The 14,161-nt window shown below is 41.7% G+C and overlaps 2 protein-coding genes across 2 annotated transcripts; one reads left to right on the forward strand and one right to left on the reverse strand.

Moving 5' to 3' along the window:
* Positions 1–10,100: 10,100 nt before the first annotated feature.
* On the forward strand, positions 10,101–11,579 carry CLUP02_09218 (uncharacterized protein; the record flags this gene model as incomplete). The annotated part of the gene is made up of 2 exons (XM_049288197.1): positions 10,101–10,327; positions 10,415–11,579. 2 exons carry the CDS (start codon positions 10,101–10,103, stop codon positions 11,577–11,579), a joined length of 1,392 nt encoding a protein of 463 aa, XP_049145341.1.
* An 89-nt stretch (positions 11,580–11,668) lies between these two features.
* Positions 11,669–13,684, reverse strand: CLUP02_09219 (GMC oxidoreductase; the record flags this gene model as incomplete). The annotated part of the gene is made up of 4 exons (XM_049288198.1): positions 11,669–12,488; positions 12,552–13,294; positions 13,357–13,543; positions 13,602–13,684. 4 exons carry the CDS (start codon positions 13,682–13,684, stop codon positions 11,669–11,671), a joined length of 1,833 nt encoding a protein of 610 aa, XP_049145342.1.
* Between the last annotated feature and the right edge of the window lie 477 nt (positions 13,685–14,161).

Consider the following 14,161-nt stretch of genomic DNA (forward strand, 5'->3'; position numbering starts at 1 on the left):
ATCTATTTCTATTTTAATAATTAAGCTACTTTTACTATACTCCGTATGCCTATTACTACGTACTATAACTCGTAATAATTATAAGCCTAGCTCTTAGTTAAGACCTTATACTACGATAACGTACTTATTAATACGATTCTTACGATCTTTTTAAAATAACTAACTTATTTATACTTACTTTAGCCTAAGCTAAACTAACTAGCCGCAATAGTTAAATTAAATAGTTTAACGTACTTTATACTATAAATAAGGGCGTTAGGGTTTAGAAATACGTCGACCTAGATACTCTAAATTCCGACGTATTCCTCGACCCCTCTATAGCGCTTACTTTGCCCTTAGAATTCGGACGATTAGTCGTAACCTATAATAAAAAAGAACTACGAGCTTACTAAGCCCGTTATAAGGCGTTTAAAAACGACTAAAGAAACTAAGAAATCCTCTATTAGTAACTTTTAAATATAACTCCTAGTACGAACCTTTCGACTTCCTTAAGTATAAGTAACTTATAGAACTAAGCTAGGTTTCTTTTTACGAAGCTAGCTATGCTACTTACTTTACGTAAATAAATCTATCCTTATACCGCACTTATAAAGAGGATTTATACGCTCGAGAGTATTTAAAAATAATAGGAGCTCGACGCTAAATACGAGTAACTTATAGCTTACGAACGTAATATTATTAATACGTATATTAAAGTCCTCGCCTAGTAGTTAGTAAAATTAGTTAATACTATATTATATAAATACGTATTTTAAAAAGCTATTAAGAACGGCGCTAAGTTTAGTATATAGCGAATTATTAAATATTTAAAGTAGGAATTTGCGCCCCCCGAACTAGTAATAAGGAATACGGTTCGAGAGGAATATTAATAAGCCCTTAATAAAGCGAGGACCGGAATTAACCCCTAATATTAGTATAAGGAGTAGTAGTCTACTTACCTCCGAGCTAAAACGTATAATATTCTAGAAATTAGTAAAGAGATTACCGTACTTAACTTCTTAGTTACGGTTAAGTCTAGACTTAACCCTATATAGGGCTAACGTATATATAAGACCTTTAGCGAATTAATAGCTTTCGGAACGTATATAAGGACCCTCGAGGAGATTGCGTATATATTTAGCTTAGTAACTTAGGACGTATATACTAAACGATTTTTAAGTTAAGGAGGGGCTTATTTTACTTTTACTAAACGCTCTAACTTAGTTAATAACGTAAATAATAAGGGTAACGTTATATACCCTTATAATTACGTATACCTATAGCGCCCTACGGCGTACTAAAAATTAAAATAGGTACTTATAGGCCGAAACGCTAGTAAGTTACTAATACGAATACTAAGGAGCTATATAAAAGAAGTCCTCGCTACTATTAAATTAAATAAGTAGAAATTACTTTACGGTAAGCTTAAAAAAGCTAGTTAGCTAAGGAACGATAGAACCCCTAAGAAACCTAGGTTTTTAAAAGGATCCTCTAACTAACTTATAGCGAGCTTATTAATAAACTAAGACGAGGGCTACGTAGTTACTATACTTATAAAGAGTTAGGACTTAGAAATAAACGTAATTTTTAGTACCCCTATAGGTAGCGCTTACCCCCTTTTTTAGAGTATAGTAATAGATAGTTATAGAGTAATATATTTAGTTAATAATAAGAGCTTACTTAAACCCGAGAGTTATGTACTATTAAGTAATAAAAACTACGTTAAATTAGGAACTATTATACTACTTATTACCGCACGTAGTACTCGTATTATAAAGGGCGTCTTAAATAGACCTAAGGGAAAGGGAACTTATAATCTAAAGCTCTAGAACGTCGCTTATATCGAGGGATTCTATATTAATATAGTCTTAGAGACTCTACTAAATAGAAGCGTACTCTAGTACTGCGGTCTAGATTATACTTTATAATAGGGAACGCTTTATAAGAGTACTATTAAAAAGTAGCTTATTTAAAAAAATAATTTAGTCTTCTTTAAATATAAGCTCTTCTAATCCTATCCTTCTTTTATAAACCTTAAGCGTGTCCTATAGAGCCTAGCTAGTATTATATTACTAGTTAGCTATAGAAAATTCCGTTACTTATATTAACGTACCCATAAGAGGTTTAATAGCGCGCTCCTCTAATACTTTAGAATAGGTTATCTCGGACCTAATACTCTTTATCGATTATTATATAAGACTCGAGGTATACGTATTAAACTTTTATTATAAGTTAAGTATAAAGTATATATATTATCCGAAGCTAAAATAGTAGTCTTAAGAGGACTACTCTCGAAAAGAGCCTTATAGCTATAGTACCGTGTATACTAAGATCTCTTCTACTTCGAACTATTTCTTAGTAAATAATAATATATACTTATAGCTTTTAACGAATATAGTAGGCAGTTTAGGGGGTTCCCTTTAAGGATAAAAATAGAGGAGGAAGTGCTTTTCGTATTATAAAGCCTCGAGGTAGCGATTCGTTATTAAAAAGGGACTTTAATTTACTTTTTTAAAAGTAATAATAAGACCGCTCTCTTAATTATAAACGTTAGATACGTATATAAGACGTAGTATAGCGAGCTAGGAATTAGAATAGAACTTCTACTTTTATATATAAAAGAACCCGTAGGTAACGCTAAAAGAGTAGGTTAATTTATAATTACTAAAGCTTATAAGATGCGCCTTTTTGCGAACCTCTTTACGAATTTATAGGACGAAATAGTACTAGTAGTAATTTTTATTTATAATATTACCCTACGGGAGGCTAATAAAGGAGATTCGCTTATTATAATAGAAATTAATTAGTAAAAGCGGTATTAACGCTAGTAGTAAATAGGTTACTAAGTGCGGGATTTTAAACCGGTTACCCTATATCTCGGTAGCCTCTATATATATAATTACTAAGTATACCCTCTTTATAGGGATCGTAAGAGGGGTATATATTAAAAAGAGTTTAAAGTACTTTCCCGCGGGTATATAAGATACCTAGTTAGATATATATTAAAAACGCATAACTTATATAGGGTCTAAGTACCCGCGCTCGAGTAGGTATTTATTACGAGGAATATTAAGTTTAATAAAGAAGTTTTTTATAATCCCGTATACGAGGAATAAGTTATCGTAAGTAAGTAAGTAAATTTAGTAATCTAAGAGATATAAGAACTCTTTAATACTAACGATAAGTTAGTTCGAGCACTCGGGGAAGTAGATCTGGACTTCGGAAATGCTAGTACTTAAGATAACTCTATAATTAAGGATAGTATTACTATTAAATTTTTAACTATTTAGGACGCTAAATAACTAATAGACGTACTCTAGAGTGCGGTAAATAAGGCTAAAAAGGCTAATATAGTCTTATTATTATTACTAACCCCTAAAATAACCCCTTTGCGTAAGCTTAGGGGTAGGGGTAAAAAAGGGGATATAATAACTAAGTTATAAACGGCTCTACGTAGTTTATAGTCCTCTTTACGAGCGCTTATATATATTATAGAGGTTCTTAAGCTTTTAATTCTTAATAATTCTTAATAGAACGCTAGAGTACGTAGTAAACGAGGTACTAATCATAAAGAAATAATTCTTAACGCTAAAGTCGACGTTAGTAAGGAACCCTTATAATAAACCTCTATTATTATATAAGAACAGAGCTTATAAGAACTGCCTTATTAAGTACTAAGTAAAGCTCCGTTAGGTCTTAGACGTTTAAACCGGGCCCGTAAACCTCTATAACGCTTCGATAGTAATATCTTCGTAACGCTTTTATATTTAAATATAAGAGATAGCGATTATTATAACCGTCTCTAGGGCTACTTTTTCTCTACCTTTATACTTAATTAGTAAAAAGCTATAGAGGAAAGTAGTATAGGATTATAATATTTTATTAAGTAGTAAAAGGAGCAGTTTATAAGACCTACTTAGAGCGCTCTAGAGGAGTTTAGAAACTACGATTTATTAAAGTTAACTTTTAGAGCTTATTAAAGAAGTTTAGTAATATTAAATATCTCCTACCGTAACTATAAAAGTTACTTAGGGATGCTATAGATATAGAAATAAAAAAGCTAAGGGATATTAGTATATAAGAAGAGGTCGACCGTAATCCTAAATAAGGGATCTTACTTCTATTAAAATAGGTATATATTTATAAGTACGACGTTAATAACGAGGTTAGCGAGGTAAAAGTACGTATATATATAAGGGGGGATATATAACTACTTAACCCCTTATAAAATACGTACGCTTCGACGCTCGCCGCAAAGGCCTTTAGGCTTATAATAGTAATAACTACCTAATTCGACCTTAAAATAGACTAATATAATATTATTAACGTATTCCTTAATGCGCCTCTTAAGAGCGAAAAGCTAGTAATTATTAAACTCTTAGAGGGATATAAGGTTACTAGTAAAGTAAGTAAACTTTAACGCGCTTTATATAGCCTCTAAGACTTGCTAATTCTTTAGTTCTAAACTTTTATTTCTATACTTTATAGTATAAATATAATATATAGTTACGAGGAGATTTATATTTACTAAACCGTAAATAGGAAGGTAATACTAGTATTTTATATCGATAACTTTATTATTTTATATTATTAAAACGACCGAAAGGCGGCTTAGGGGATCGTTAACGGTATAAAAAAATATATTAACTTTAAGGAAAATAGACCGATTAATTACTTCTTCGGAGTGCGGATTTTATAAGACCGTATTACTCGTAAAGTTTACCTTATTTATAACGTATATATTGAGCGAGTTACTAAGCGCTTCGACATTATAGATTTACTATATCTAGCTACCCCTCTTTTTTAAAAAGAGTTTAAACTAAACGAGGGGTAAGTAATAAAGGAGGAAATAAAGAGCTACTAAGAGAAGGTTAGGAGTGTGTTTTATATAGCTATTATAATTAAACTAGACGTCGCCTTTACTTATTCGTAATTATTACGGTTCCTAACTAACCTAAGCGTAACTTATATTAAAGTAATTAACTACTATATTTAATATTTTTATATAACGAAATATCTTACGCTCTACTATAGTAGTATACTAAGTGCGTAATTATTACTTCTAGCTAGAGATACTAGCTTCGTAAATAACGAGGTAATACGACGATTATCTTAGGGATATATAATATTCCTTTTTAGCGGCCTAATTTAATAAAAATTAATACGCTAAGCGACGGTTACGACGTTAACTACCGAAGCTAAGCTTTTTTACTTTAAAAAAACCGTAAAAGAGACTATAGCTCTAAAGCGCCTTTTTAAAAACATTACCCTTAATCTAAGAGAAGTATAGTTAGTTAACTACGATAATTAATAAACGATTTAATTTATCGTGGGGGAAGGAGAAAGAATAGCTACTTAACTTCGCTATATTAATATATAAAATATATAGCTAAGATAAGAGTACGCTAAAAGTAGCTTCGAGGTTACTTATATATTAATAAAGAATATGCTAGTAAATAGACTTACTAAAAACCTTTTATAAACTAAGTTCGAATATTTCCGTATACTTCTTAACCTTTACGATACGCGAGAAGCTATTATAAATAGCTAAAATAGTTAAAAATAATTAATTTAGGCTACGCTTAAAAAAACTTAATACTTAAAAATAAATAATAAACGGAACTTAGAGTGCGGCCCGGAGGCCTAAAATAAATAAAATAACCTTACCCCATAGGGTATATATATATAAAAATAAGACCTGGGCTTATACTTACTATTTAAACTCTTAGTTTACGAAGTATACGATCGCTAGGAATATAGCGTTATTAAAAAGAAGGGTTAATATATGCGCTAAAAAATGCGTCTTATGCGCCTCGAAGTTTATAAAGCTAAGAGTAGCGGGGATAATAAGGGGCGTAAGAGCTAGAACGACCGTTAAGTTAACGACTTAGGGTATAAAAACGGGTAGCGTAATAAGAAGTTAGTTATAAATAATTATAATAAGTATAAAAGAGGACCGGGGGCGCGCGTTAAAAAAGTCCTTTATATAAAAACTCATATAGTTCTCGTATATCCTCTAGTTATTATATATCTAGCGGACGATATTACGGAGCTTAGTAATATCTTATTAAAACTATAATTAGAAGTGCGCTTCTTAACGATAAAAAAAGATAATATATTTATAAAAGAGGGAGCGCTATTTATAATAGCCTTAGTAAGGGCCTAGGTTATTAGCCGTAAAATAACTAGTATATTAATATACCCTTCGGCCGAACGGCTATTAAAATAGTGCGCATACTAGCTACTATTTCTTATAAAATAATAACTACTATCCTTAGTATCGGTATACTAAAGGGCTATTTTAAAATAGGGTAAGTACTAGATCTCCCGTTCCTTAGGAGCCTCTCCCTTAAGCTTCTTAAGGACTAAGTATACGTTAAATAAGCTTAGAATAATAAAAAGAACTATACTTACTACGGGGGGTACCTTAGCCTCTTAGCGTTCTCTTTTACTTTTTATTACCTTTTTAAAAAGAGCTAGCCTTGCGTTTTTTAGACCTTAGAATAATATTAAATATAAACTCTTAAAATAATAAGTATACGATATACCCTTCTTAAAAAGCTTATTATTTAAACTAGTCTTATCCTTACTCTTAGACTCCGAGGGGGGGATAAGTAAAAGCCCGTTAGAGCTCTTATTATTACTATTTACCTTATTATTACCCTTATTATAGCCGTTAAAAAGAGCTTCGAACTTAATAAAGTCCTCGGCGTCTCGATTAATAGCCTTAATATCCTCCTAGCTAGGGAGGGAGAGCTTAGTAACTAGGCCTTAATAAGTAAATAAGAGGTTGCGGGGGGGGGTAACGACCTAGAGGGGCTCGTTAGTATTATTACCTATTTAAACTCTTAATAAACTATATAATACGTATATAAGAAGTATTATAAAAATTATATAAAACTTACTATTATTTTTAAATATATTAGATATTTATATTTAGAATAAAATTAGTAAATAATTTAACGGCGTAGGCGCGCGTGCGTAATAAATAGGGGTACTTATAGTAACTACGAGAGGTTAAAAAGAAGTAGCCTCGCCCTTAGTAATTTATATACTAGAGGTAATAGAATACGCGCTATTTCGGGTTAGGATTCTATTTACTTTAAATAAAAGGATATATTTATAATAAACGCGGTTTAAAAAATACGTATCCCTTGCGCTTAATTTTCCTTTATTTATATTCGACTAAATTAGGCCTTTATAAGGGTATTTAGAGATTCTATCTTAGGCATAATAGCTCCCTAGCGGTAGTAATTAGGGGGTATGTTACGTAATAGGGATAGTAATCGTACCTCATAAAGTGCCCGTTACGTACTAAATCACGTGTCTATCTCAGATATCGTATATATAGACCTTTTCCTTTTGTCTATTTCCACTTTAATAGTTAAGCCACTTTTACTACACTCCGTATGCCCATTGCTGCGTGCCATAACTCGTGACACATGTTCAGCCCGGCCAGGCAGCGAGTGGTTGGGCGTTGCCATGAGAGGTAATGGTAGATAGAGAATGTTGCCTCTTGTGCTTATCCTATGGTTTGCTTCCGAAATCATGTTGGGGAGATTGCTGGGCTTTTTTTATTTTTGCTGTCGCTTGATGCGCTCGGAAGCTGCGAACGACTACGCCTGAGGAGAGTCGGTGTGTTGCTTGTTAGTCCCCCAACGTTCGTCACCTTCAACGTTCGATATATTGCAGTTGTGTTATATTGCAGCTGTGTCATATTGCAGTTATGTTATATTGCAGTTGTGTTTTGCTGCTGCAAGTGTGTTCTGTTGCAGTTATGTTATGTCTCAGTCAAGGCTTGTCCCCACCCGTCACAACACGCATACCTAACAGAAACCTAAGACATATAACACACTATGCTAAAGGCACGAGGGAAACCGATGGCCGACGCGGATCTGTGCCTGACTTTCTGCAACCAGGCCTGCATTGGGACCCTCGAAACGCAGTACGACAAGCGCCTGAGCTAACAGGCGGGGCGATCCCAGGGTTCTTTCCGAGTATCAGCTTCTTCGCCTTCCGGAACACAAGCATTCTGCAGTAAATCCAAGGCCTGGTTCCCAGACACGTAGCGGTGCTGCTTCCTAGATAGCGTCCTCTGCTTCGCTTTCCGATACTAGCGGCAGGCCGATCTAGTTATTATACAATACGTTGTCAATATCTTCGACATTCACCTCTAGCAGCGGGGGGAAGAAATCTCCTTAAAGAGTACTACTTTCTTTTCGAAAGTTGCGGTAATATAAGACGTGTTAGGTCTTTCGAAATCAGGCGTAATAGTCGGGGCTAATACTATCTATTCTAGGCCCATTTTGCAATCTTCTAAAGTAAATGAAAGCACTCCGCCGCTACTTCCACTACTTTACGATATACTTCTTAAAGCGCTTTCTTTATAATGCGCCCTTTTCTATCACGTACCTCTCTATATACCACCCAGCTCTTCTCTACCTGTTGTTTGCTATAGTCCCGGCGAAGTCGTATCGTCCCAGCCAGGATGTCTGCGCACGACTCGTTCCAGCGGTTGAGAAGGCCCCAGCAGTTGCCCCTACGTATCGGTCAATCGCTGCCTTCCTTCTTGACCTTTGCAGTTGCGGCAGGCATCCTCGGATCGTCTAGGTAAAGTTTTCCTCATCTATAGCTTTCTACTTTCGTTTCCCCTCTCTCTACCGCTCGGCTACGACGAGGTATAAAGATGTCGCTATATGTAGATAGTTGGAGTTATGGTCGATATTATTCTCTACTTCGCAGCTGATCGTCCGGTTAACGAGGTCTTTAGTGACGAGATAGAAGTCGACAATTATCTAGTGATCTCCTTCCATGTTTGTGACGGGTACCGGCTGTAGTCGACTTGAAAGGTTCATAAAACTGAAAAAGCTAAGTTCCGAGGAAAATGCGACCCTCTATCAAAAAGCTAGTCGCGCAATCATTCTTGGGCAAAACTGCAAACGACGCATAATGGCAAAGATTTATGGCAAAAGTCTAAGCCGAAATTTCTGTTTATCTTACGATTCATCGGCGAGAAGAACTACTGCTAACGGGGTCGTCCTCTTGATCTACGCCTGCCACCGCGCTATGTTCAACTACACGAAACGTGCATATTGACTGGGCCAAACACCATCCTCAATTTGTCACGATGTCAGCTTACCATCGTCGCAAAGTCATTTGAGAGTCCAGACTATCGGATATTAAGGCACAAGAACACTCGTGCCGCAATAACGCATGGTGCTAAGACCAGCCGTCGCCAAGATCAAACGGTACCATGTAGCCTTCCCGTGCTGTGAGATCCTAGCCTCCCAAAGTTCTTCGAAATAGAGGGCACCGACCCACCTCATTTCCAACATCTTACCTCTTCTTCATCTTCCCGAATAGCAGGTCATTGGTTCAGAGAGCTCAATGCGAGGAGTCCGAAGCTCGTAGGGATCTAACCGCTTTGGTAGGTCCCTACTCAGATCCCTGCCGGCATGGACTCAGCCCTGTCCCATACGCAGGCTACAGCCATCTCACCTAAAAAGAGCGTCGTCTTCCCTCCACAGCCCAGCTCCGCCATTTTCAGGGCACCGCGCTACTGAAAAAAAACACCTGTGATTGCGACCTTGAACGTGGACCAGAAGCTCAGGCGTAAGCGGCATGTGGGTATGGGTCGGCCGCCTCTGCTGTGGGAACGGGACTTTGGTATACTCTAACCAACAGCTTTAGAGTCAGGACCAGGGTCATTGATGAGGGCTGCATTAGGCTATTCTGCTTTCTCGCTAGTGAGATGACGAAGTCCTGGGGCTAATTGTCTTTCGACGACCAAAGTCCCAAAAACATCGACATGGCTGGGATTTTCTTAGAGGTTGTTTCGGGATGCCCTCACGCTCTGTAGCATCCGCGTTGCCGTGGCCCTTGCAAGAAAGTTGCCTGGAGGATCAGCATACACAAACGATGTAAGCTGCGTTTGACGCTTCCGGCGCGTGCCTGGTCAACTTCACCCGACGTATGATATATAAGTCGAGAGTGTCGGGCTCTTGCCGAGACAAAAGATTACCACTCCAGTTCCTTCAGCATCACGTCTCTCTCATCCTCTCTTTCCATCTTTCTAATAGCAATTATACCACTCATTGAGCTCGTTACCCCAAAGCACCATCATGAGATTCGAGACAGTCTCCGGGGCCGTGGCCCTTCTCGCCCTGAGCCACTCCGCGGCCGCCGACCCGGTGAACATCAAGCTCCAGAGTCGCCGTACAAACCTTTCAAAGGCGAAGGCTCTCAGCAAGCGCGCGGCCACCGGCTCAGTCTCCTTGACCAACTGGTTCGAGAACTTTGACCTCCAATGGATTGGTGAAGTCGACGTCGGCACCCCGCCCCAGAAGCAGTAAGTCTTGTAACCCACGCGCTGCCGTCTTTCTCAGTCTCCCGGGACATTAGGCAGAGCAGGTAGACTAACACGCTCAACTCTTAGTATCGTCACCTTCGACACTGGCTCAACGGACTTGATCCTTCCCTCAACAGCCTGCACGAACTGCCTCGTCGCCAAAGAATTCAACGCCTCCTCCTCCACAACCTTCTCTCCCCAGCCCGGCTACAACGTCACAACCGCTTTCGGCACAGGCGGCAAGTCCGTCCCCTACGCCGTCCCGCAAGCCGCGTCCGGCACCGTCGTAACCGACGCCGTGACCGTCGGCAATCTCACCGTCGCGAACCAGACCTGGCTCCTCTGCGACACCTACGCCGAGGCCTTCAACGAAATGCCTAACATTGACGGCATCTTCGGCCTCGGACCCCCCGGCTTCTCCCACTTCTCCGCCGAGACAAACGCCTCCTTCTCCACCTGGTTCTGGACCCTCGCGCAGAACGGCGGCGTCCCGGAGCCCCTCTTCTCCTTCTTCCTCAACTCTGGGGAGGGCAGCGCCCCGGGCGAGCTTACGCTCGGCGGCGTGAACAAGGACTACTACGAGGGCGAGATCGCCAATGTCGACTTCAACATGACGGTGTCCTACCTCGGCGGAAGCTGGTTCATCGACCAGCCCGCCTTCTACGTCAACGGCAAGACCGTGTCCAACTCCAACGCCTCGGGCGAAGCGTTCCCCGTTGGCGTCTCCAACGTCGACACCGGTACCGCGTTCCTCCAGACGCCGGACTACCAGACCGCCAAGGATATCTACGCCGCTATCAGCTCCGACATCACCCAGATCGACGAGCTCGGTGTCTGGGGCGCCCCCTGCGACGTGGTCGAGAAGCTCGACCCGGAGCTGACCTTCACCCTCGGCGTCGGCGACAACCTAGTCAACATGACGGTCCCCAAGGGCGCGTTCAACTTGGGCGAGTATCCCGGCCACAGCGGCATCTGCCAGACCATCTTCCTGAACCCCGTGCAGCCCATTAGCGAACTGGCGTCTATCTGGGTTCTAGGTAGCCCGTTGTTGAAGGGATACTACACCGTGTGGAACGGTACGAGCCCGGAGCAGCTTACCTTTGGCGTCGCGAGTCTGAAGGCGAATGCCACTTCCACGAACGGTACTTCGAGCCCGACGGCCACGCCTACTGCTGTCAGCGGTGGGGGCATCACCCGCCCGGCTGGCGTCTTTGCCGCGGTTGCTTTGGCGATGCTTGCTTTGACTTTTTAGATCGAAATGCGTGTTCAGATGGAATGTAATTGATTGATGTGATGTGTATATACGATAGTAGTGAAATAGAATACTTTAGAAGATACACCTCAGAGGGCATCCTCTTTGATGAAATCAGCTGCCCGCTCCGCTACCGCATAAACCAGAGACTGGATGTTGGCCCTCGGAATCAAGGGGAAGATACTGGCGTCAACCACCCGCAGCCCCTTGACCCCGTATACCCTGAACCTCTCGTCGACCACACCACCTTTTGACCTAGGCAGCATGGCGCAGGTACCGCAGGGGTGGTATTCACTCTGCATACTGCTCCTAATCCATTCCTCTACGTTATCTATTGTTAGTTCATGGTACCCAGGCTGAAAAACTGTCCCATCACCCTGAAGCAGGTCGCTCAGCGGTTGTGTACGTGCGATAGTCTGTAGATGAAGTGCAATGGATTTCAAGAGCTGTGTATCGAGCGGATGAGAGAGGTAGCGTGGATCGATGGTGGGATGAACGGCTGGGTCGGCGGACTGGATGTGGATCGAGCCTCTCGAAAAGGGGTGCTCCAGGACGCCAAGGATGGAGAGGAAGTTGGCTGGTGACCCCGCCGAGAAGAGCTTGGTCGTATCATCGGAGTACTGGGGCGAAATGCCGCCTTCAATTGTGAGCTCCTGGGCGATTGCTTCAGATTTGAGGTCTCGGAAGGTGATGGCGTATTGTTCGGCCAGGCCGAGGAGGTTGGTCTTCGGCGAGGGTAGAGACAAGTCCAGGGTAGAGGCGATCTGCCTCAAGGATAAGAGTGTAGAGCTGGCACCGGCAGAGGACAGACGCCCGGTCTTGTTTTGAAGGTACAGGTCGAGCTGTTCTTGGAAGTAGGTTGCGTTGGCGTAGTCTTCGTTTGTAGGTAGGTCGGGCTTCACCGCAAATCTGGAGCGACGATTAGTCATTATATTGGCCATAATTCCGAATACATGAGATTTGAAAACTTACCCAAGAGGAACATAGACGTGATCCTGTAGATTCTCGCCGATGTTAGGGTTGTCAACGAATACCTCTATCCCGTGGCTTCCCAGGAGTTTCTTATCTCCCAAACCAGAGACCTCGAGAAGCTGGGGGGAGGCAATTGAACCAGCGGCGAGGACCACCTCCTTCTTCACGGTCGCTTCTTTCTCCAATCCATTCTGTGACCACTTGACCCCTTTCACCGAGATTCCTTCACGAGTCTTATCCAGTACAATCTTGGTCACCAAAGCACCCGTGACCACCTTCAAATTGGCTCGTTGACGTGCCGGACCAAGATAAGCATTCGCAGCGTAGCTTCTCGTGCCCTTGTCGATGTTGAGCAGGTTGACGTAGCCTCCCAAAGCCGCGCCATTACGAGGATCGCCGTCGACACCGAGCCCAAGCTTCTCAAGAGTTCGCGGCCAGGCCTTGAGAAAGGGGCTGTAGAGTTGAGGGAACTCATTGGCTATGGGTCCAGTGGTGCCATGAACGCTAGGGTAAACGTAGTCGAGCAAGAGATCGCTCGTCTGCTGGCTCGATGGTGCAACAAACGATTCTGACTTTTCAAAGTAAGGGGCCAATGCCTTCCATGACCAACCGTCATTTCCCAGAGCGCCCCAGTTGTCTATATCTCGCTGGGAAGGGTGCGTCCAGAACATGAAGTTCATGGCGCTGGAGCCGCCCAGTTGCTTTCCGCGGATATGGGCGACGACTTTGTCATTGGCCGATGTCTGGACATGTCAGCTTGCTACGTTCAGTCAGGGTGAGGACCAAACTTAAGGTAGATGGATACCTGGGGCACTGTTTTGTAGTCCCAGTCGTAGTCGGTATTGCCGTACATGGCGGGAAATAGCCCGGGAGCCAAGACGTTGAGGTCGGTAGAGCGATCCGCACCAGCTTCCAAGACGAGGACCGTCACTTGAGGGTTCTCGCTGAGGCGAGCTGCGACCGTCAGTCCAGCGGTGCCTCCGCCAACGATGCTAACACCACGTTAGAATCATACATTTGAGCTTGTTAGAACTCACAACTGCCACTCACATGTAATCATAAGTATCCGCCATGGTAGTCACAGCAAGGCTCATCCAAATGCTTGCCCAGTGAGGACAGAGTTTCGCGCGCATGGTCGGGCTAGAGATGGAGTGGACGAGGCATTGTCTTTGGACGAGAAGACATCAGTGAGTTGGGGGTGTGAAGTTATATGCATCCGTTAAATTGCGCCTTAGGAACTACGAACGAATACCCAGCAGAGCTTGCATTTATTGGATAGCTAATTGTGATCAATAATCAACAGCCTTCCATAGCCTCTTTGCCCGCAGATCCATTAGATCCCGAAACCAGCGCTACTTTGCACGAACGCTAGACCAAGACATAGCTGATTCAATGCGTATTACTGCGTCGAATAGCCTAGGTCATGCAATGAAGCCAGAACGATGCAACGCTGGTCATCAAATCTGTATGCACGATGAGTAAGCAAATGTCTTGCGGAACTCCGCAGGCATGGCGAGTTAAAGTGACACCGGTCGGAATTCGAGTATCGGTCCGTCTGTAGGGCGACGGTTGTGTACATATGCACACATGTTGGAAGCCTGCATACTGTC

This window comes from Colletotrichum lupini, chromosome 4 (assembly GCF_023278565.1).
Source record: "Colletotrichum lupini chromosome 4, complete sequence".
Lineage (NCBI taxonomy): Eukaryota > Fungi > Ascomycota > Sordariomycetes > Glomerellales > Glomerellaceae > Colletotrichum > Colletotrichum lupini.